Source organism: Polypterus senegalus, chromosome 16 (genome assembly GCF_016835505.1).
Source record: "Polypterus senegalus isolate Bchr_013 chromosome 16, ASM1683550v1, whole genome shotgun sequence".
In the NCBI taxonomy this organism is placed as follows: domain Eukaryota; kingdom Metazoa; phylum Chordata; class Cladistia; order Polypteriformes; family Polypteridae; genus Polypterus; species Polypterus senegalus.
In genome coordinates, this window is record NC_053169.1 from 82,480,862 (window position 1) to 82,506,011 (window position 25,150).

General features: G+C 40.2%; 1 protein-coding gene across 1 annotated transcript in view; it reads left to right on the forward strand.

Moving 5' to 3' along the window:
• Positions 1 to 24,159, forward strand: part of LOC120516569 (clathrin heavy chain linker domain-containing protein 1-like) — a 46,963-nt gene extending 22,804 nt beyond the window's left edge. The window contains exons 8-12 of the mRNA XM_039738332.1: positions 2,536 to 2,642; positions 12,518 to 12,692; positions 16,128 to 16,330; positions 22,538 to 22,717; positions 23,880 to 24,159. Of these exons, the coding sequence (XP_039594266.1) occupies positions 2,536 to 2,642; positions 12,518 to 12,692; positions 16,128 to 16,330; positions 22,538 to 22,717; positions 23,880 to 24,076 (862 nt within the window). The 3' untranslated portion in view covers positions 24,077 to 24,159. The remainder of the gene's footprint in view (positions 1 to 2,535; positions 2,643 to 12,517; positions 12,693 to 16,127; positions 16,331 to 22,537; positions 22,718 to 23,879) is intronic.
• Positions 24,160 to 25,150: the final 991 nt, after the last annotated feature.

A 25,150-nucleotide genomic window follows, 5' to 3' on the forward strand; every position in this document is an offset into this window, starting at 1 on the left:
TTATTTAGGTCAAGCCTTTTGATTGTGCATTATACTGCAACTGTTTTTTTAGATTTAAAATGCACTTTAGATTTGGTAGACAGTTTCCGTCAGACTTGGACACCATTGTGTCAACAATAATGAAGCAACAACTAAAATGTGCAGACCACATCACATGCAAGCCCGTCACCTGCCCTCCAAAGCAGGTTGTGATTAGCCAACTAACAGAGGGACGACACTCTCTCAAAAGGCAAACAGCACTTCAGAAATACTTGTAGGCAACTCATTAACAAGTAATAGATAGTCACTGGAAATGAGAATAAATAGCACAAGAATGAGCCAGATAAAAGATGATTATGTAGAAAAATCAGATAGGAACCTCCTGCTGTTCCTAGTTAAGACAGATTGCGCCACGGCAAGGGAAAAAGTACAATAAAAGTTCAAACCACTAATTTATAGTCATGCAGATGTAACCCGACTTAGCACAGGGCGGACTTCAGTCAAAGAAAGCTTTAATGAGGTGAAAATCTTTGACTGAACTCCTGAGTTAATTAGTAAACACTTTAGCATTGACAAACTGTGCTTGTTCTATTTACCAGTAAATGTTAGAATTTTGTTCAGTACAGAAAACATTAAAATACAGGAAACAGTGGTTAAGAACCGCATCCCCACACCATTTTCTGTAACCACTCTTCAGTCACAAGAAATTTGGTCCAGCAAGTTTGGGGGCCTAGACAGGGAATGCAGACCATCCTTGTCATCTTGAATTGCCAGTATTAGTTGAGACTGTTAGTTTTTTAATTGCCCCAAGGATTAAAGCCTGAGTACATCATAAGAGCAAGATGAGGGCATATTTGGCATGCAGATACCTTTGACTCGTTTTGAATGATTGCTTTTGCTTTTATTGCAATCCTTTGAAAATAATGGAGGTATTAAGAGTAGGCACAGAGAGGTCTTTGACATGAATGAACAACAGTAGCTCTCATTATTATGTTCCAGTCAGCAGTTTTTTTCTATCTGAGTTACAAAAAATGGGCATTTTGATCACATTGTGTCATTGGTATGTGGTGTAGCAGGTCCACAGCTCAAGTCAAAAAGGCCACTTTTTAAATAAATAATCGCCACACTCGCGGCTTAGTGAGGGAGCATGGCAGTGTGGCGGGAGTGGGTCCCGGGTGAATTCGTGATGCAGGCAGTCCTCGCTTAAGTGCACAGATGAGGAGTCGTCCGCATCCATAAATGATGCCAGGAGCTGCTAATTGCCACACCTGAACCACGTCCCCGTGATAAATGATAGAAGCGCGAGGCGGCTAAGGGGAGGAAGAGAAAAAACGGACGGAGGTTGTGAAGGAGAGAAGGCAGGTAGTAGGAAGGAGAAAGCCGGTGCATGAATGAGCGAAGGTGTTCGTAGCAGAGAACACCTGCAGCTGAACAGTGTGCCTGGGTGTAATGGCTGGCACCCCGGGAGCAGGCGGTAGTGAAGTATTACTGAGGAGCGGGAGTGACAGTAGGAGGATGGCTCGCCGCATAAAGCCGGGAAGGCAGTGGGAGTCGGGACTTGGGATGTGAAAGTCCTAGTGTGAGCGCCCTGGTCGCTGGGGAGTCCAAGTCATGGTCAGGTGAAGCCCACCGGCGCCAGGGATCAGCGAGGCGAACAGACCAGCGGTAGAAGGCAGTAAGAAGGTCAGCTGCAGGTAGGGTGGCTCCCCTGGTGCACAGCCTGGACGGGAGAAGCAGGGGAGTCACCAGTAGAAAGGCACCAGGATTTGTTTTAAAAGACTGCTTCCAGCCATTGTTTTAACCTCGTTTTTTAAAAAGGATTTTTTCTAGCGTGTTTTTAACCTCCACAATTCACAGCTTTTTATGGATTATTTATTTGAAGATTTTTAAAGTACTGCACTTATTTATTTGAACACTGTTTTAAATAAAAGTACTTTTGCACTTTTTGCACCATCCCCTTGCTTCATTGTTGTGCCTCACTGTCCAGCTCATCGGTAACATTTCCGACGGTGTCGGGTTCAGAGCTCCCAGAAGCAAGATGGTAGCATGGAGCATAACCCGCATCATCAGATGGTGCAGCAGCAGTAGTAGTAGCAAATAGTATGAACCAGGAACCTGGCTGTCTTTGCAAGTGATCAGAGAGGTTCTCAGCTGCTGAAGTTTTGTGTTGAACAAGAATGCCAACTGCCAGCCTTTATTAGTTAACACCAAATTCTAGAAATATAAAGTCATAGGGTCAATATTGACACATGTACAGAGTAAAGTGAAATTCTTTCTTGCATGTGCTAATCAACATGCAACATGTTGTCACTCACTATTACTAATTCAAGATTTATGAGGCTGAGTCTACCTCCCAATAATCATTTTTAAAGTAGGAGATCAACAATTCCATAGATTTATTGTAATACGTGATATGAGATATATTTGATGTATGTTGTATAAGTTTCATAAACTATACTGTTGATATACAGCATATGCAGTAACACTATAAAATATCAGAATGTCTGTCGTGTTTTATTCTTTGAAATAACAAGAGAGATCCTATTTTTGATTCAGATTTAATGAACTATTTGAAGAAGGCCAATATGAAGCAGCAGCATCTCATGCAGCCAAGTCACCTATTAAAATTCTGTGGAACACAAAAGTCAGGAAAAAATTTACAGGTATGCTTTACAGAATAATATGAGTAATTTGCGACTGTTTTTGTGAGAACATTTGAACTTGTGCAGTGAATGGACATACCTATCAGTAATCAAGCTGTGTTCCCTACTCATTTACTCACTCATCACATTTATCTTTCATATGACATTTTCGGTGAACAGCACATAAATAACTATGTACAGAAAGTAATTACTTTAAAGTCTAGGCCAAAATGTGAAATGAATTTGTAGTTAAAATGATTGAGAAGATGACTTGGTACAGGATGATGACCAGGTTGCAACGTGACTAATGAAATTCCTAGCTCATACTTGGCTACAATACAAGCTACCAATTTCCAATGACATTTCTTTCAGTTTCTCCTCCCATAATTATGATTAAACTGTCATTTGCAGTCTAAGCCATGCATGGAGAAAATTATTTTTTTCAAGTGTGGAACGATGGAAGCTGCAATGTTGAGTGTGAGTGATGGAATAATTGTGTTGCAGGAAAGAGACATTTTCTATCTGGTCTCATTTATGCTCAGTATTTTTATAAAAAGGTTCAGAAACTAAAAGAAAGCAATCCAGTGATCTATAATAGTCCCGTTGGGAAATGAATGTAAAAATCTCCATGCAACACAATCAGAACCAAAAAAAATAATTAATGTAAGTCTACGCAAACCAGTGCATTTTTACAAATTAAAGATAAGACACTAATAATATATTGAACTAGCTGTACCCCGTGGCTTCACCCACATAGTAATAAAACAGGACAAACTTTAAAAATCAATAGACGTTGGCACTGTATCTGATCGTGTACAGCTCTGACGGAAAAGCAATCCCCGCATGGGGAGAAAAGCACGTGGCCATGATATCTCTGGCAATCGGCAGCTACCCTCTAAAACACATCGAGCTCTGATCTCTCTCACAAAAATATCAGACGTTACTCCTTAACAATCTGTAGATGATAATGTCTGTTGAACAAACAGGTATCGCTAGCTAAGCAGAGGTAAGGTGCACTCCAACACGTGGAGAGACGTAGAACAACTCGAACAGAGGCTGGCGAGTGAATGAGGAAGGCCCCGCCCCCTGCTCTCGGCCTGCAGCCTCTCTGTTGGATTTGCATAAATACATCGGTACCGCAAGCGAACTATGGCACTTAGCGCGATGAGAGAAGTCGCAAAATCAACCGGAAAGTTCAAGCATGTTATAGAAAACAACCAGATCTAAATCCATTAAGTAATTCTCTTGTAAAAAGCGGACAGACATACATACAGAACGCGCTTGGACCACAAAATATTTAAAACCGTTTCTTAGCGAACACCTATGGACCAACAACAACAACATTTATTTATATAGCACATTTTCATAAAAAAAAATGTAGCTCAAAGTGCTTTACATAATGAAGAATAGAAAAATAAGAGACACAGTAAGAAAATAAAATAAGTCAACATTAATTAACATAGAATAAGAGTAAGGTCCAATGGCCAGGGGGGACAGAAAAAACAAAAAAAAAAACTCCAGACGGCCGGAGGAAAAAAAATAAAATCTGCAGGGATTCCAGGCCATGAGACTGCCCAGTCCCCTCTGGGCAATCTACCTAACATAAATGAAACAGTCCTCTTTGGATTTATGGTTTTCACGGAAGGATTTGATGATGATGATGATCACGTGGACTTTTGGCTTTTAGTCCATCAATGCTGGGGCATCATGGTGCTTTGAGTAGGTTGGTGGTGGCGCAGGCCGCCACCACAGAGAAACCGGAAAAAGAAACAGAAGAGAGAGTAGGAGTCAGTACGGATTTTAGAGCCACCATGAATAGTTTTAAGACCAAGGGTAACCTAGTCCCAAGTCCTCATGGTTCGGGAGATTTCGTGATGAGTGAGTCAGTGGTATTTGGCTTTTATATACTGTAAGAAGAAGAGACATGAGGCATGGCAAGGTTTGGGGCAGCCACCCGTTTAATTCGGTTTCCTGGCTGCAAAAGTAATCGGTTCATAAGAGTCAAGTTTACTCAACAGAGTCCAATACAGAACTGCCTGCCAGAGCAAAGGCAGGAGGCTTTATAGGCCGGAGGGCGGAAGTGATGTTGTCCTTGGTGCCGGAGCCGGAAGTGATGTCGTCCTCGGGGCGGGGACCGGAAGTGATGTGTCGAGGTGTCGGCTCCTGGTGGGATTTCCCATTAAAGACCTGTAGAGAACTCAGAAAGAGCGTTAGCGTGCCCCGCCCCCCCCGGGCAGATGTATAATCAGTCCTCTCTAAGCCCTTCAGCTGCCTCCCATGCACACGTGTGTGACAATATATATATATAAATTTGTAAATATTTTTGAAATATAAACTTTTCATCTTGTATACAACACCAGTTACTATTAGTGGGATGAGGAGTTTTAGTTTGCATGTAACCAAATACAACACAGCATTCTTGTTTATCAAAGGAGGCATCTGTAAATCACCCAGGGAAGACTATTGATTTCTGTCCTAACCATTGGCCACATAATTACAATAATTACATAATTATAATTACTATAATACAGATTAGATTGGGAAGATGTAATAGAGCAGTTGCTGCAAAAGTCAGAAATCATGAAGAATAGTCATCTTATGAAACTGTAGCACTTGAAGCAAGTGTTAACGTGACACATTGCCGGCTATATGAAGAAACATGATTGACAAACTCTTCTTTTTAAGATTGTAAATATAGGGTAGTAAAAGCTTTGATATTCATATTGTTATTACCAATGGACTAGCCTATTAGGCGAACATAGTAAAATATGCTTTATAAAATAAGTATTTTGCCTTGTTGTTATGAATGCAATCACAATGACTGAGTAGAACAGACTGAATATCCTGGCGCGAATGACTGTCATGGTATGAGACCCCAGCCTTCTCATAATAATATGGTGTACTGATAATACAGGTTATTGTTAGCACTGAGTGACTGAGCATGATGAACTAAGTCTAACACGTGTCACACCAAAATGCCCGAGCAGATGAACAGCAGATTTAAAAATCTATGGAAATGTAAATAAAATAATACCAGCTACACAGCACCACAGTAGAGGCTCATTCTCAAGTTTGGTTTTGGGTTTATTGCATGAGAGTTTGGCCATTTCAGAGCATGATGTTGTAGACTATGAATTTTGATTGAATTAGTGTAGGATATTATTTATAAAATACTAAAAGAAGGTTTTTAACTGGGAAGAAAATTGCAGCCTTTTCTCACACATAAACATATTTCAAGGAAAATAAATAATTGTGAATTTTTTATTTCTATAGAATGTGAACCATTCATGTCGGATATTCTCCAACATATACAGTGGCTATAGTGGTCAACAGAAAACTGTACTTACTGTCAAAGTGAAAACAGATCTATGCAAAGTGGTCTGAATTACAGTGGGATGCAAAAGTTAGGGCAACCTTGTTAATAGTCATTATTTTCCTGTATAAATCGTTGGTTGTTACGATAAAAAATGTCAGTTAAATATATCATATAGGAGACACACACAGTGATATTTGAGAAGTGAAATGAAGTTTATTGGATTTACAGAAAGTGTGCAATAATTGTTCAAACAAAATCAGGCAGGTGCGTAAATTTGGGCACCACAAAAAAGAAATGAAATCAATATTTAGTAGATCCGCCTTTTGCAGAAATTACAGCCTCTAAACGCTTCCTGTAGGTTCCAATGAGAGTCTGGATTGTGGTTGAAGGTATTTTGGACCATTCCTCTTTACAAAACATCTCTAGTTCATTCAGGTTTGATGGCTTCCGAGCATGGACAGCTCTCTTTAACTCACACCACAGATTTTCAATTATATTCAGGTCTGGGGACTGAGATGGCCATTCCAGAACGTTGTACTTGTTCCTCTGCATGAATGCCTTAGTGGATTTTGAGCAGTGTGTCGGTGCGTTGTCTTGTTGAAAGATCCAGCCCGGTGCAGCTTCAGCTTTGTCACTGATTCCTGGACATTGGTCTCCAGAATCTGCTGATACTGAGTGGAATCCATGTGTCCCTCAACTTTGACAAGATTCCCAGTCCCTGCACTGGCCACACAGCCCCACAGCATGATGGAACCACCACCATATTTTACTGTAGGTAGCAGGTGTTTTTTGGAATGCTGTGTTCTTTTTCCTCCATGCATAACGCCCTTGTTATGCCCAAATAACTCAATTTTAGTTTCATCAGTCCACAGCGCCTTATTCCATAATGAAGCTGGCTTGTCCAAATGTGCTTGAGGAGACCTCAAGCTGCTCTGTTTGTGCTTCCTCTGCATCACTCTCGCATACAGCATCTCCTTGTGTAAAGTGCGCCGAATGGTTGAACGATGCACAGTGACTCCATCTGCTGCAAGATGATGTTGTAGGTCTTTGGTGCTGGTCTGTGGGTTGACTCTGACTGTTCTCACCATTCGTCACTTCTGTCTATCCAAATCTTTCTTGGTCTGCCACTTCGAGCCTTAACTTGAACTGAGCCTGTGGTCTTCCATTTCCTCAATATGTTCCTAACTGTGGAAACAGACAGCTTAAATCTCTGGGAGAGCTTTCTGTATCCTTCCCCTAAACCATGATGGTGAACAATCTTTGTCTTCAGGTCATTTGAGAGTTGTTTTGTGACCTCCATGTTGCTACTCTTCAGAGAAAATTAAAGGAGGAGGGAAACTTACAATTGACCCCCTTAAATACTCTTTCTCATTATAGGATTCACCTGTGTATGCAGGTCAGGGGTCACTGAGCTTACCAAGCCAATTTGAGTTCCAATAATTAGTTCTAAAAGTTTTGGAATCAATAAAATGACAACGGTGCCCAAATTTATGCACCTGCCTGATTTTGTTTGAACAATTATTGCACACTTTCTGTAAATCCAATAAACTTCATTTCACTTCTCAAATATCACTGTGTGTGTCTCCTATATGATATATTTAACTGACATTTTTTATCTTAACAACCAATGATTTATACAGGAAAATAATGACTATTAACAAGTTTGTCCAAACTTTTGCATCCCACTGTAATTGAATATATAAATACAAAGTAATTGACTACATTGTAAGTATTCACCCCCTTCAAGTCAGTATTTTGTCAAAGCACTTTTGGCAGCCATGACAGCCTCGTAAAGGTCTCTCTCTCTTTCTGTCAACTTTGCACATCTGGGCACTGGGATTTTTCCCATTTTTCATTGCATAATTTCTTTATCTCTGTCCGGCTGCACAGGGATCGCAAGTAAACAGCATTATTCAAGTCCAACCACAAAATTTCAATGGGATTGGGATCTGAACCTTTCCCAATCTAAAGTTTCTTAAAGACTGCATCAGCTTTTCCTCTCGGGTTTCCCTGTAGTTTTGCTGCATTCATTTTAACTTCTACCCTCACAAGCCTTCCAGGGCCTGCTGCAGAGAGGCATTACCACAGTATGTTGCTGCCATGACCCTGCTTCACAGTAGGGATGGTGTGTTTTGATAATGTGCAGTGTTTGGCTTACACCAAATATGTTGTTTAGCCTGATGGACAAAAAAAGAAAAAACTGACCATAAAATCTACTTCCAGCTGATTTCAGAGTCTCTCCTATGCCTTCTGGCAATCGTCCTGTGTGATATAAAACACCTGGGCAAGAGTTGTTGCTGCACAATCTATCCACTTTCCTCTACTGTAGCTTGTAACTCCTTCAGAATTATCATAGGTCTCTTGGTGGCCTCCTTCCCTCACTAATCTTCTTACATGACAGTTTTATAGCTATGTCACACGCTTTCCATTTCTTAAAGATTCATTTAACTGGCATTCAGTGACTTGGATGTTTTCTTGTATCTATACCTGGCTTGTACTTTTGATTCACCTTTCACAAAGTTGCCTTCTTTTGTCTTCATTGTGTAGGTTGGTCACAATACTGACTCACCACAAGTTGGATCTTGCACGTTAGGTGCATTTATACTGCAGTCACCCCTTGACTACAGACAGGTGATCTCCATTGTATTAATTACATGACTTCTAAAACCAATTGGCTGCACCATTGATGATTTTGGTATGTCGTATTAGTACTTAAATTGTTTTCTCTTTTATATTTATCTATACTAATAAAAAGCAAAGCCCTCACTGACTGACTGACTCACTTATCAGTAATTCTCCAACTTCACTTGTAGGTAGAAGGCTCATTCCTTACAGCTTATTTACAAAAGTTAGGCAGGTTTCATTTCTAAATTCTACGCGTAACGGTCATAACTGGAACCTACTTATGTACATATATACGGCCATAGCCTGCAGCTTGGTCGCCGTGAGGCGGAGTTGCGTCCCTCATCGTCCACGCCTCCCCGTAATTGAGTGCCTGCCCATATAAGGCCGTCCGTCGGCAGCAATCCAATAGACACGCTGCCGCTAAATATTCGCAGGTAAAGGACTGTGCTTATGCAAACGAAGATGAGATGGTCAGGGATAGACTAGTGTTTGGCACAAACTCAGCAAAAGTGCGAGAGAAACTTTTAAGTGCTGGGTCTGAGCTAACATTAAATAAAGCCATGGACATCGCAAGATCACACGAGATAGCACAAGCACAGGTGAGAACCTTCAATGCATGTACTCCGAGCGGCTCACGTGAACTGACTGTGAACGCAGTATGCAGAGAACAAGCAAGAGCTCCAAAGAGTGCTGAACAAAAAACGCGTTACACAACTGAGAAGGCAGCAAAAGAAAATGAAGCGAGTGACGCATATAAGCATATTCATAAGTGCAGCTACTGCGGAAACAAAGCACGGTGTAAACCTTAAGTTTAAACTAAGTTCATAGACAGGCTGCCGCTCGCGTTTGTCATGCCTACGACGAATACGATATTCGCGAGATACAAGTTTAATGAGAAGACGCAGGGTATAAACGAGACTTTTGATCACTTTGTAACAAAATTAAAATTGTTGTAACGGAATTAAAATTGCTGGTGAAGGACTGTGCTTATGCAAATGAATAGGAAAGCAAAGTGTAAAGCTTAACTTTAAATTAGGTTCATAGACACGCTGTCGCTGGCGTTTGTCATGCCTATGACGAATACCATATTCGCGAGATACAAGTTTAATGAGAGGACGCAGGGTATAAACGAGACTTTCGATCACTTTGTAACGGAGTTAAAATTGCTGGTGAAGAACTGTGCTTATGCAAACGAATCAGGGTCAGGGATAGAAGAATAGACTAGTGTTTGGCACAAACTCAGCAAAAGTGCGAGAGAAACTTTTAAGAGCTGGGTCTGAGCTAACATTAAATAAAGCCGTGGACATCGCAACATCGCAGAAACCTGTTATCTTTACAACGGTTGACAAACACGGAATGTAACTTGAACACAACACGTCCTCCAAATATGAACCTGATTGAAAGAAATAATGATAATCAAATCCTTGATGACAGCAACACTCATAACAGTCACAAAACAATTACATTGACAATCATGTTACGTTATTTTCAAAATGTTTCCTTTTCTTTTTCATAACTTCTTTAACACACTACTTCTCCGCTGCGAAGTGCAGGTATTTTGCTAGTAATTTATAATTTTCAGAGATCGGTTTTTGCTCTGGCATTAAATAGTCTTTTTCTATGGATCTATGTGAAAGAAACCAGATTAAATCCATTGTGATTCAATGTGTTGTAACAATACAATCTGGAAACTTCCAAAGGGATGAATACTTTTTATAGGCACTGTAACTCTGAAGCATTACCCTCTTTGAATTTTGGGCAAAATGTTCATTGAAGATAGGCTTCAGTTAGGTTAGACTAAGGCAGAAATGTAGTTCAGAGGACAAAAGGTGGTAGAGGAACAAGTGAGCCACAGAGAGCATGAGTTATTCATTTAGGAGGTGAGGGTGGATGAAGCACATGATTTGTTCATTCTGAATCATCTGATTCATTTTTCAATTTGATTAAAAATATAGTAATATTCAAAAAACATCATGCTGAGATCTTAAAATGCAAAATAAATCGAAAATTGTTTAAAGATACAGTATCTCAAAAATGCATATAAAATTCTGTTGGAATATGGCTTGTCATAATTGTGCCTGTAATGGAAGTGAAAGCACTTGAAGGAGCCCAGCCGCAACCCGACAGCCACAGATGCTGGCTGCTAGAGAAATGGAGTGTGCCCAAGAGAGGTCAGACAAGCAAGCAGCAAAGCTTACATGCAATTAGTCTTACTTTGTAAAGTATATGTCAAAACATTTGGTTAAGTTGACAGCTCCTACACAGTAGGGATACCTGACCATGACAGATAAATTACTGCTTAGTCATTGACTACATCATATGAGCAGACCCCTGTGACCCTGTGTTCGGATTCAGTGGGTTGGAAAATGGATGGATGGATGTGCAAAAAATTAATTTTAAAGCATCTAAGCCAGAACCAACTGATAGGTTGTGACTAAACATCTAAACGTTTATGTTGCTTTGAGTGACACGTACTAGAGAGTGTGAGCTGCACTGATATATGGGCACCAAGAACTGCAGCTCTGCTGGGGTTTTCACACATGTCTCATGGATGTCTTAAGAGTGGGCCACCATCCAGAAAAAGATGAAGCCAAAATTGACAAGTATCCAGAAACAGACTGTTGATGAAGGAGGCAGACGGAAGCTGTTGCAACTTATGTACAGTAACAGATGGTCTGCACTCATTCAATTACCAGTTTATTACCACAGTGGATCTGAAAGAGGCCTGTCAGGTCATATGGCTTGTATATTGTCACAGATGGAATATGGCAGCTGACAACCTTCCACAGTTACATTCATATCAGCAAAAAAAAAACAAAACAAGGTGAACATAAATACTTAACAGCAGAGCACTGGAACAATAATTCTTTGTCTAAGGAATTCTGGTTTCCACAAATTCATGCCAGGGAGGAGACTTGACAATGGTGAAAAGTAAATGGTCCCATATTGTTTAATGTCATGTATTCATGCTAGTGTTGGTGGTTTAATGGTGTAGGACAAGTTCTTGAGGAAGATATTGGGCCCCTTGATATGTGTGCACAGATATGAGCCCCAATTCAGCACAGTTTGACTACCACAGGATATCCGAACATCATTACCAATCAGATGTATCCTTCCATGGTCATTGTCTGATAATAAGCATTTTCATTATGTACTGAAAGTCTAGGAAGGCTAGTTATTCAAGCCTCTACTGGGTTGCACAGAAGGTGCTTTTTGAATAGGATATTTACCACCTGGTAATGTGCAAAACACAGGGCAGGTTGGGGTCAATATGGGCCATCATAACTATGCCACACATTCAACACTTTGCTGAGGCCTAGCTAGACACAATAAGACAGTTTTGACATCAAATCAGGGACTAGCTTGCTATTAGGAAAAGGTTTCTAATAAAGTGGCCAGTGTTTGTGTATAGCCATCTGCACCAGCTTATGAAGTTCAATGCTGAGAGAATTCTGTGTCTCTGTATCATATATAAATGGTTTACTAGAGCTCCAAATGTTCAATAAGGAGAGGGTGGTCATGCGGTAAAATCAAGTCAGTAATTTAATCTATTAGTTAAAACAGTGCAAACTAAAGAACAAAATACATTAACAAATAAATCCTGTTTATAAAGAAAAAATGTTCAATGTTTTGTTTTAATATTTAAAAAAGTAGTATATGCTGATAATTCATTACTTATCATGACAAGTCATTTAGAAAATGGAATTTGGTTATTCTTGGTCATTAGGATCACTAAAATCAATAAAAGGATTATTGAGATATAAAATTTGCCTGTTATCACTTACTACTTATACTGTATTATGTAAACAGGCACGGTCTCCTTCTGGTTTGTAATATTTTTGATCACCAGTGTCAACTCTGCTTAAAAAATGTTCCCTTTAAAAACCAGAACATGTATAAATGGTAATATGACTGTCCACATTTCTTATAATTTGCACTTATTAAATTTTAATAGATGCCATTGTGGAGGAAAGTAACCTGCCACCATTACTGCTGTTCTTCAAGTCAGTGATGAGCTGTGAAGCCTCAGACACACACACGCCCAATGAAGACATCTGTCTGGAAGCAGTCATGGTTGCCTTGAAGTACAACCATCTTGAATTGGTAGAGCAGTGGATAACACAGCAAAGGTACCACAAAGCACCCCATTCCTCGTTTCCCTTCTTTCTCCGTCTCTGTTACTTGATAGAAGCCTACTGTATATTAAAATTCTCTTCTCAACTCTACACCTCTTTACTTCTCTGCAGAGTGGTGGCATTAAACCTCTTCTTGGAGACACATTTGGGTAAATCTTGGGATCATTTTTGGGGCTAGAAATAGCCTTAATTTCCTTTTTGATTTTATTGATTTTATTGAAATCACACAACATTCCATACAAACAGATCAATTTTTACAAAAATAGGATCAAAAACAAATCAACCCCTACCCCTGAGAAAGAGAGCATGGCCAGCAGAACAAAACTTAAAGCTAGTAAAAATAAGTAAATAGGCGAATTATTAAGTGAATAAAGAGAAATTGAGAAGAAAAAGAAATGGGGACAGAATCAATCTGCTTTAAAAGCTTATTCTAAGATGTTATTGATCAGATCCTGCCAGGTTTTGAAAAAGTTCTGCACAGATCCTTTAAGTGAGAATTTGATTTTTTCCAATTTCAAATTGTATATAACAAGACTTACCCACTGACTTAAAAGAGGTGAGTTAGGATTCTTCCAGTTGAGCGAGATAAGTCTACGTGACAATCATGTAGTAAAGGCAATTACAGTTTGTTTGTCCTTCTCCACTTTGAGGCCATCTGGGAGTCCACCAAACACAGCTGTTAATGGTTAGGAGGGATTGTGACACCAAGGCTGTCTGATAGGCATTTAAAAATTTTGGTCCAGAATTTAATTTAATTTGGTGCAGGCCCAAAACGTGACCCCAGTGAGGCTGGAACTTGATTGTAACATTCACAGGTTGGATCTTGTCTGGGAAACATTTTGGACAATTTTAAACAAGACAGATGTGCTCAATATATAATTTTAAGTTGAATAATTAGCCCTAATGTTGACCCAGAGAAAAGCTCGATCTCTCTAGAGAATCCTGGAGATACTGCACCTCTGAGTCTTTAGTCATTTTAAAAGAGTTCAGATACCATGGAGGCCTTTCTCTGTTCTCTTAAAGATGCAACTCAGTGCCAAGACTTCTAAACTGGGATTGAGTGCTCCATCTTGCAGACCAGGAAATCACTAATAGCTATTTGTTTCTTGTCCAGATATCCCAAGCAAACAAATATTGCTCAGATATTGCCTAGGTTCTTAACAGGAGGTCCGTGGAGGGTCAGATAAAAAATAATGTTTATATTTGCTATACAGCCTGGTACTGTTGATTTAGAGTAGATATAGTAGTAGTAGTAATGGTAGTAGAAAACATAGTAGTAGGTCTGTTTTAATTTGCACAAGAGGATTGTATTTCATAATTATAATGAGTGATTAACAACCCCCTCTGCTACTTAACTGACCAGATTAATATCCCATAAGTTTCATTGACTTTATGCTATACTCTGATTAAAAAGTGTTCCTTTAATTCTTTTGAGCAGTATATAAACAGGAGTGTTTTCTTTAGATTGTTTACTTTAAAGTGTAATAATACTTTGTGTATATCATATATGTATGAAACAATCAAATCTCAATAAATGAAGTACATTATATTCAGTGCATGCAAAGTTTTTTTATGTGAATATTTTTCATGTTTATGTCTGGGGTCAACAGCTTTCATCAGATTCTGAAAGGGGTCAGTGACTCAAAAAAGGTTAAGAATCACTGGACTAGACCAAAATTTAAACATCAGTGCCTGAAACTGTAAGGCAAAATTACTAGTCACTGTTCAGCTCTGTTACAAAAGTAATAGTACTGGCCTGAACACGCTTCACTTCACACTTCACTTTTCCCTCGGCTGATGGGCAGCTACTCTGTTTACTTCTGTTTCATTCTAAAACACAATTGGTCATATATTAAACCTCTAATGAGATGCAACAATCCTACATAATCCAACCATAAAATATTTGTTCCCGGTGGCAACTGGGTGACAGCAACAAAAAGACAAGACGACGAAAGACAACTTGGCGAAGAAACAACTTGGTGAAATACAAGTCCGCAACATCCTTTACCCGTTAAGTAATAGTTAGGTTCAAAGAGATTTTTTAATTATATTTAAATGACGTGATTTAAAATGTTGAAAGTAAATGTATATAATTGACCAGACGGTTGGCCCCACGTTGGGCGCCATTGTGAACTTGAACCCGGACACAGGCAGACAGACATCTTAAATTCACCACACACTTGTTTATTTACACTATGTACAAATAGTCCCACGCTCAACTCCCCAGTGCCTCTTGCACCGATTCCCCAAGTCCAGGCCTTACAATGCCTCTCTTTTCCTCCAGGCCTTACAATGCCTCTCTTCTCCACAGGCCTTACAATGCCTCTCTCTCTTCTGGCCTTACAATGCCTCTCTCTCTTCTGGCCGCCTCCAGTCCTCCCGCTAGCTCCGTCCTCTTCCACCCGACTTCCGCTCCAGACTGAAGGGAGGCAGCCCTTTATATACTGCTCCCGGATGAGCACCAGGTGTTTCCGGCGTTCCCTGCTTGGCCACGCCCCAGCGTGGCGGAAGTACCGGCTGTCCTCCCGGCAGCTCTCCGGGCGCCACAATAAGTCTTCCCCCCAGCACTACAGGGTTGGGCTTCTAATCCCTCTACCCGTGGCCCCCTATACAACCAGGGCGATCGCCCCCTTGCGGTCTGGAGGAGGCACAAGCCCTCCTCTGGTCTTCCTGGGCGTCCCGGCCGGGCTCCATCCCCGGCCAGGGACCACACGGGATAAACCGGCATCGGGGCGCCGCCTGGCGGTGACCTCGGGTCCCTACAGGGTTGGGCTTCTAAGCCCTGTACCCGAGGCCCCCAACCTAACCAGGACGGACACCCCCTTGCGGTCTGGAGGAGGTACAAGCCCTCCTCTCGTCCTCCTCGGCGTCCCCGGCCGGGGACCACCATATATATAGTAAAAGTCATTGCATTGACATTTTGTGTTTATTTTCTTTTGGAAGGTAATATTTTATGGTCACAATAATGCTGCATGGTTAGGGTTCATGGTGGCTAAGATGGCAGCATGCACCTTACAGCATTTAAAGTTTGTGTGTTAAGAGAAAGACTTTTTTAAGAGACTAACACTCAAGGAATTTAAACAAACAGACTTACGAAAGATCTTGGTCTTGACTCTTTGTTACAACTTGGTATTCGATTTTGCCCCTAAAATAGTATGGTAAACACATTAATGACTTCTTGTGAAATAACTTTTGCTAATGTGAACAACTGTTTGCTCTGATTTGTGTCCAGAAAACTCCTTCTGTTTGTTCTCTACTCTTTGCAAAGAAAATGTGTCTGATAGGACAGTCACTAATATCCTAGTTAGACAAAATAGCCATCTTTTATATAACTGATGCTTGATGCTACCTTGTTAATTAATAATGTCATTAAATTATGTTGTTTTTTCAATCAGGTTTATTATAATTGAGTGTTAATACTTTCTTTAGGTTGATAATCACAGAGGCATTAACAGATCAAATCTACAAGTATGGAGAAAATAATCCTGAAGTGGCTCACACTTGCCTTACACTAGCGCAAGAAGCATACAGACGTTGCAAAGTGAACAAAAAGGCAGCGCTGTGTATGTGCAAGAGGGGAAGGGTTTATGAAGCAGTTCGATATATACACCAGTGTATGGCATTCAGTCAAGGTAAGCATAGAGACAGTCACATCATAAAAAGCTGCATCTGGTCTTTAATTTAAATACCTTTAAAATGTATAGAGCACTTTTTGTAGTGAACAACTTACCATGATGGACTGAAGAGTCTCCTTCTTTGGTCAAGCCACTTATTCTTTAATAAAATAAATCATTTGAAGGGTGACTTACTTCTGTTAAATAACATGAAGTTATCTATGCTAATACATCCTTGTTTATTATCCTTCATCCTTGTTTGGCAACAAAAGATATACTGTAGCAGTAAGAAATTCACTGAGCACTACGTATGACAATACTATTACTATGTAGTTACAGAACTACAATACAACTGTTAGAAGGACATACACAATATATTGGTCTCATTCTGGTAAATGTCACTCAGTCAAGATATTGAATGCTTTCACTTTCAGACATGGAAGACAACTGAAGAAATTAATAGGCTACTCAAATCACAAGATTTGTTGTACTTACTTTTCTGCAGATCCAAAGATTGACGGCAGATGTTGTTGTATGAGGGATGTACAAAAAGTTTCCGCACTTTTATATTTTTGTTGGAAACAATGAAGGTGGAAGGAGTAGTAATTTGGCATTAAAAAGTTGGCAAAACGCTGTGAAAATTGCACCGCAAATTAGGTGACTATGTAGAAAAGCGATGTCATTTGTTTTTGAAATTCTTAATAGTGGTTAAAAAAAGTGTGGAAACTTTGTGAACGCCCCTCGTATAAATCCATCCATTCTTGAAACAACATGCTTGTTGTGTGAACTGGTAGCACTGACTCATTGGCTCTTTCTAACTTTTATTTGATACACTGTATAATAATAAATAATAATAATACATTTTATTTATATTGCGCTTTACATTTAACAATCTCAAAGTGCTACAAAATAAGAATAAACTAACAAACAAGATAATCTATAGAAATAATTTAACAAAATGCCTTTCTAAAAAGGTTTCGTTTAAAAGCATCAGTCGACTGTGGGGCTCTCAGGCAATCAGGGAAATTGTGTTTTCAGATATGTGCTGCTTGCCTCATTTTGAACAGAACACAAACCATATATTAAAAGCCATAAGAGAGTAAGCACATGGCACTGTATAAAAAACAAATAATGAATGGCTACATCATAGACCCTATGAAGAAGTGTCTAAATTCAAAATACATGTAGTGGAAGACAGACAGACGTTGACTCAGAATGTCCCTTCTACACAGCACACAATGCACTAATTAGCCACAATACAGCTCAGTCCTTTTTTACTTTTACTTTACTTTCCTTTACTTCATTCCTTCTTATTCTTCTGCCGCCTCCACTCCTCTCCTGCAAGCTCTGTCCTCTGCCTCCCCACTCCCGGTCCCCGAATGGATTGAGGCGGCCCCTTTTATAATACACCCGGATGTGCTTTAGGTTCTCCCTGACATTCTTCCTGCAGCACTTTCTGGTGTGGCAGAAGTGCTGCATGGGCACCCGGAAGCACTCTGGGTATACCTGGTTCCTGTTCCGGTGGGGTGGAAGTGCTGCAGTCCATTGCTCCGGAACTACCCAGGCAGCCCCCATCGTTGGCCACGGACCCCCACAGGGTTGAGCACCCAAGCACCGTGGCCCTCATGCAATCTGGGGGTGCCCTCTTGTGTCCCGGGGAAGAAATTGCCCTTCTCCAGGTCCTTTGCTTCTCCAGGCGCCCCGGCGGGTTAAAGTCTGTCACAATGTACATAATCCACGGTCAGTTTGAAATTGCCAATGTAGCAATTTTACTCAGTTAATGTAGAATGTTCACGAAACTGTTGCATGGAAAATAATATTAGTGTATCCATAGCTGAACTTCTGGTCACAAATTATGCATATCGATAAGGCTGAAAATCGTGTTCTTTATCATTTTGTTTTGTTCATAATGTATTCTTGTGAGCTATATTGTAATGATATTCACATTATTTACATTATTAAGTTGTTCTCATTTACACTCTTTCAAATACACTGTGTTTACACTGTTCATTTATGTATTGATTAGTGGCATACTTCTCCTAGACCGCTCAGTTTATGACCTTTATGACTATTTAGGTCATGCTGAACTTTCAGTTGCATGGAGAATTGAATGATATGTTTGCATAAGATCAGAAGAGCATAACTCAAATTATAGATGCAGGCATAATGTTACAAAGTTAAAAAATGTATTTTCTTAATTCTCTTTACTCTGTATTTTGTAATCTTTTAAATGGTAATGAAATCCATCCATCCATCCATTATCCAAACTGCTATATCCTAACTACAGGGTCATGGGGGTCTGCTGGAGCCAATCCCAGCCAACACAGGGTTCAAGGCAGGAAACAAAGCCCAGGCAGGGCACCAGCCCACCGCAGGGTAATGAAATCATCGTCAGCTATTAATATTTTCTGAGGTAGTGGCCCTGGTCAAAGCTGTCTACGGCTTTCTAGTTTATATGATGTGAAAGATCGAGAAGAAAAGCATAAGTAGAGTTACGGAATTCTTCATTTAATAGTTGTTTGTTAAAGGCTAGATGTTAGGTTAAAAGGATGTGGCTTTAGAAATTGTTCTCAGGAGTCTATTTCAAGCGCCTCTAACAGTTGTTGGACCCAAAATGAACACCATCTTCTTTTTCTGAGATCTCTTTATGTTGGAGGACTGGGAGAGGTGAAGTGTGTTGAGAGGCAAATCCAAGTCTATGTATTCAACTCTGGAGGTGCAAGAGTGGAATACGTACGTGTTGGTGTTGCATTTAAATCCTTCTCCAGTGTACCATTAAAATCAATCCCCATAAACGTCACAATGCCCTTGTACATGACAATATATTTGTTTAAAAATGAGAGCATGGACAGAGTTGCATGTGATTTATAATGTAATACCTTAGTCATTTTATCATGCCGCCTCCCAATGTCTTGATGATAAATACGGTATTGTATGTGCTGATTCTATAGAAACCATTAGATGCCACATAGGCATTTGCAGGGTACTGTATATTAGTTTGTTACTTCAAATTAATAATTGTCACAGTTTTTTATATTGCTGTTTCAGTTGATGGCAAAACTTTTACATATATATGAATATTTTAATTTGAGCTACCCAAATAATGAGATACAAAAACTTGCAATTAATTGTATGTTGTAATACCAGAAGAGGGCACCCTTACACCATCTCTCAACACTTGGACTATTGCTAAGTAGGCCGAAAAAATGCTGCATCATTTAATATAATAAGGCTCACAAGGAAGAGTTCAAAGTCTCAGAATAACTGCAGACAAACATAAAGCTTCTTCCTCTTTGGATCTGATCTGACTGTACAAAATTTAAATTGGTCTCTACCAGGTGGGATGGCTTCGTCTCTAACCCATAGTAAGGTATTAAAAAATGCTCTTCCATCTTACCTCCCCTATTTCTATTTCTTTCTTTCTTACGTGACTCTGACATATTTTACGCCTCCAGTGAGTCATTATTCCAAAGTCTAGTCTTGTATTCAGCCTCTTTCTTGTGCCATATTTAAACTCCATACTGGGATCACTTCAGTCCAAACCCTGGAATCATTTTCAGGATTAGGTGGTTGTTTTAGCTACAGAATCCTGAGGCTAGAATTTTCCCCAGCAGCTGATGGTGTCCCATCCTCTGTACCATAAAAGGACCAGGTCAGAGGCAGCATTGGACTGCCTGTATTTAAGGGTAGCATGATCACATTTCCCTCAGACTATTGGGATCCCTCTAGGTACTCTATGAGTCCCACTTTGCGACAATGCATTATTGCTATATGGCACTAAAAATTATTTAGTTGAGAGGAATTCTGTGTCATTGAAGGAACCTTTTTTAGTAAATGATGAAGCATTTCTTACTAAAAAAAAATGTCCCTGCAGCCACACAAAATTCATTCACCAAAATTCAGGTTACAAAGTAAGTGTGCTCCATTTGAATTCTATGGTTTTACATATCAGGACATAACCAACAATCATCTAGTCCTTATCAAGTGCTAATATTAGATATATCTAAACTCAGGTGTCTAACCTAACATAACAGATTTTACTTTATCACCTGTGATCCTCAATTGGATTAAGCAGGTTCAATAGTGTTGTATTATGTTACTCTTTATCGAGAAAAAACCTATGCAGAGGTCATATGTGAAAAGTAAATTCAGCTTCACTGCTTCCATATCAGTGAAGAAGGTAACCAAAGAAAAACTGAACGAGGTTGGACTTGGTTTGTCATATGAATGAGAGAGTTAATGTAATAACTTCTTCTCTCAGCTGCTCCTGTTATGTGTCACCACAGCAGATCATCTTCTTCCATATCTTTCTGTTCACTGCATCTTGCTCTGTCACACCCACCACCTGCACATCCTCTCTTACCACATCCATAAACCTTCTCTTAGGCCTTCCTCTTTCCTGACAGCTCTATCCTTAGCATCCTTCTCCCAATATACCCAGCATCTCTCCTCTGCACATGTCCAAACCAACACAATCTCATCTCTCTGACTTTGTCTCCCAACCGTCCAACCTGAGCTGACCCTCTAATGTCCTCATTTCTAATCCTGTCCATCCTCGTCACACCCAAAGAAAATCTTAGCATCTTTAACTCTGCCACCTCCAGCTCTGTCTCCTGCTTTCTGGTCAGTGCCACCGTATCCAGCCCATATAACATAGCTGGTCTCACTACCGTCCTGTAGACCTTCCCTTTCACTCTTGCTGATACCCGTCTGTCACAAATCACTCCTGACACTCTTCTCCACCCATTCCACCCTGCCTGCACTCTCTTCTTCACTTCTCTTCCACAATCCCCATTACTCTGTATTGTTGATCCCAAGTATTTAAACTCATTCACCTTTGCCAACTCTACTCCCTGCATCCTCACCATTCCTCTGACTTCCCTGTCATTCACACACATTGACACACAATGTCCAGTGACAGCCATATATTACTTAGTAACCAATTAAGCCATATTGTGTATCGCAACATGTTATTACTTACTGTATATTATATGCTCTAGAGAGGAGAGGAATGAAGGTCAGTAGGAATAAGACAGAATACATGTAGACAGATAGATAGTATCTATCTATCTATCTATCTTATAGTGCCTTATCTATCTATCTATCTATCTATCTATCTATCTATCTATCTATCTATCTATCTATCTATCTATCATATAGTGCCTTCTATCTATCTATCTATCTATCTATCTATCTATCTATCTATCTTATAGTGCCTTATCTATCTATCTATCTATCTATCTATTGTGAAAGCTGGCCCGGACACACACAGACGGACATCGTAAGTTCACCCAACACACGTTTATTTTGCAAATATTTACAATGCACAAACCCCAGTGCCTCTTGCACCGATCCCCCAAAGTCCAGGCCTCTCAGTCTCTGTGCCTCTCTCTTAGCCGCCTCCCGTCCTCACTCTAGCTCCGTCCTCTTCCACCCGACATCCGCCGATGACTGGAGGGAGGCGGCCCCTTAAATGGGAACCCGGATGGGCTCCAGCTGCTTCCCGGCATTCCTCTGAAGCCATGCCCCAGTGTGGCGGAAGTGCCAGCTGCGCACCCGGAAGCTGTCTGGGTGTCCCCCGTCGTCTTCCCCCCAGCACTTCCACCACACCAGGAAGACATTCAGGACATTCAGGCACTGGGGCGCCGCCTGGCGGTGGCCACGGGTCCCTACAGGGCTGGTCTTCCAAGCCCTTCACCCAAGGCCCCCAACATAACCAGGACGGACGCCCCTCGCGGTCTGGAGGAGGTACAAGCCCTCCTCCGGTCCTCCTGAGTGTCCGGCCGGGGACCACTCTATCTATCTATCTATCTATCTAATTCCTACTGACCTTTACTCCTCTCCTCTCTAGAGCATATAATATAAGTAATAACGTGTTGTGATACACAATATGGCTTAATTGGTTACTAGATAATATATGGCTGTCACTGGACATTGTAGTTTCTGTGTAACATGTCTAAAGGGATGTTAGGTGCAGATCAACAGTCTCCAGGAATAAGCATGCTGTCTTTAAAAGGGTTAAGACATACTCTTTATCATTTGTAAAATATAAACTGCTGATATGCCTACACCCATATACAGGATTGAGTAATCCATGAAAGCCATTATGAAAACTCTCATGATAAATATTATCTTAGAACATTGAGTCAGCATGGGAATGAGATAATCAATGCAAATATAACCCAACCATTGCTAACCACAAATCTTTTTACCTTTGTAACGCAGAAGACTTCCTTTACCTGGTTCAGCACTGCCATAGCGCTGAGGTGCTTCATATTCTCACACAAAAGCTGGATGGTAAACAAGCACCAATGTCCTTGGGTTGTATGGTTCTGTCACTCATGTCAGAAAACAAATGGAACTGTTGCCTTCAACTGCTGAAGGAATTCTCCGCATTTGGAAAAGGTAGGAGTAGTGATTACGAGGTAGGGTGAGAAAATACTTAGACTTAACAGCAGGCATCTAGAGAAAATGCACGACACAGTATCTACCTACTGGCAGCATGACTTAACAAAGAACACATTGATCTTGCTAATAACACACAAAATCTTTATCAAGAGAACACAGTTAGCCATGCATGCAGTGATTAAATAAATGAGGTGTCATTTCCCACGATAATACAGCCTGACATATTACAGCTCAGATAAAGTGAAGCAATGAAAGGCCATCTGTGTCTTTTAGATAAACATTGCATATTTTGTAACATCTCAGATTATCTATTTGTGTTTTTTACCCTGAACATCTGTAGAAAAAAAAGCAAACTTTCATAATGGCCTTGTAGGGCATATCTAAACTGGTGCCAACTGCCCTAAATGTATTTTTTAATATATCACTCTTCTCTCTCCCACTCTATCTTTCTTGTCCTTTCTTATACTAGGAAAAATGTGGCCTTAATGTTCTTATCTAAGTCTAATAAGGCCTTGCAGCACTTTTAGGGGTTTCTATGAAAAGAACCAGGCTTTGTGCCATCAGTGTCTCCAGTCCCCAGTACACATCCAAAGGCAAAGCACTCAGGACTGCCTATGGGCTGCTTGTGGCCAACTAATTTGTAGACGACACCGTTTGGCATTAAATTAAGTGCTGATAACCTCAACAATTCCAGTGATGCATGTCCACAATTAGATAACACGTGCCCCTTAAATGATCACCTGTCCCTCCCTGCACTTTTCTTAGGCCTAGCCTTCCACTGGCTAGTCTTCTGGAGGTTGCACTGTACTGAATGATGATTCTGTCCCCTTCTAGAATTCTGCTCTGACCAGGAGCTACGGATCTCCTTTTTCAGTTCACCCAATGGTGCCATCACCTTTTTATGTAGGGGTTCTCCCTTTTTCTAACCAGAAATCCACACTAAAGATTCAGGCCGCACCAGAGAATCTATGACATATATTCTGTAGGTTTTCTCTGTGTGTTTTATGTATGAATATTGTATTTGTTACATTTTAAATCTTTTTTTATATTCATTCTGATTGTCTGAATGGAAAGATTTGTTGCTGTGGAATTGTCAAAAATGTAAATTATGTATATTAAAACAGACATGTATTGTGTTTTTTGTCTCCTTATCATGCAGATACACTTGAACAGGCAATACTTGCTGATGAGATGTGCACTCCTGAAGGATGGATTGAGATTGCACACAAATGCCAAGAGCGTAACTGGGAACAGTTAGCTCATGAAATCATCTCCATTCTTTCAGCTCAGGGTGGAGTTGTTGACCTCTCAGTCTGCAGTGATGATGCCATACTGATGGAACACGTGTTTCTATAAGTTTTCCATTCCAGTCACAGATGTTGACTTTTTCTCGCAATGTAATCAGTAAATATGTTTAATATTATGTGAATTTCCCCTTGGGATTAATAAAGTATCTATCTATCTATATAGTGCCTTTCATATCTATCTATTATATAGTGTCTATCTATCTATCTATCTATCTATCTAGTGCCTTTCATATCTATCTATCTATCTATTATATAGTGCCTATCTATCTATCTAGTGCCTTTCATATCTATCTATCTATCGATCTATCTATCTATCTATTTACTATTAAGCTCTGCTAGATTACATTTCTCAGTGAAAGTGCTGTTCAATTCATGTTATAAAATTTGATTTTTGTGTAGAAATCAATAATAATCAAGATATAAGTGGAATATATCATTAATATTGAACACATATAAATGAGACAAGGTTTCCAGAGATATTGCTGTTTATTTTTTTGAATTGAACAAGTTGAGAGGACATACAGGGTTATATTGAAATGATGCAATAAGCCTGGTTGAACACAAATTTGTAGCATCTATACACCACATGGAAGTTAAACTTTCAAAGTGTGTTCCATGCAAATATATTTTTGGCATGGTCTTTCTGTTCTTCTGGGGTCCTCAAACATCACAGCATTTCTTCTTGCAGTGAGTGGTAGCAACTTAGAGTAATGAACTAGTTAGGTCTAAAAGTCTACGGACATCTCTAAGTGTCTCTGTTCCTCACACAAATATATATATATTGTAAAAGATAGCCCGGCCACAGACAGACACGACAACGCAATGTCCACCACACACACGTTTACAGTATTTACAGAAATATATAAAACTATTATTTACAGTTCATAGTCCTTGGTTCTCTCGGCCGCCTCCACTCCTGCCACGCAAGCTCCGTCCTTCCACCCAACTCTGGCTCTCCAAATGGAGTGAGGCGGCCTCTTTTATCCAGCCCCGGATGCTCTCCTGATGATGGACTTCCGGCAGCACTCTTCAGTGTGGTAGAAGTGTTGCCCTTGCACCTGGAAGCACTCCGGGCATAAACCATCCCTGGTCTGTCAGCACTTCCTGGTGTCCCTGAAGTGCT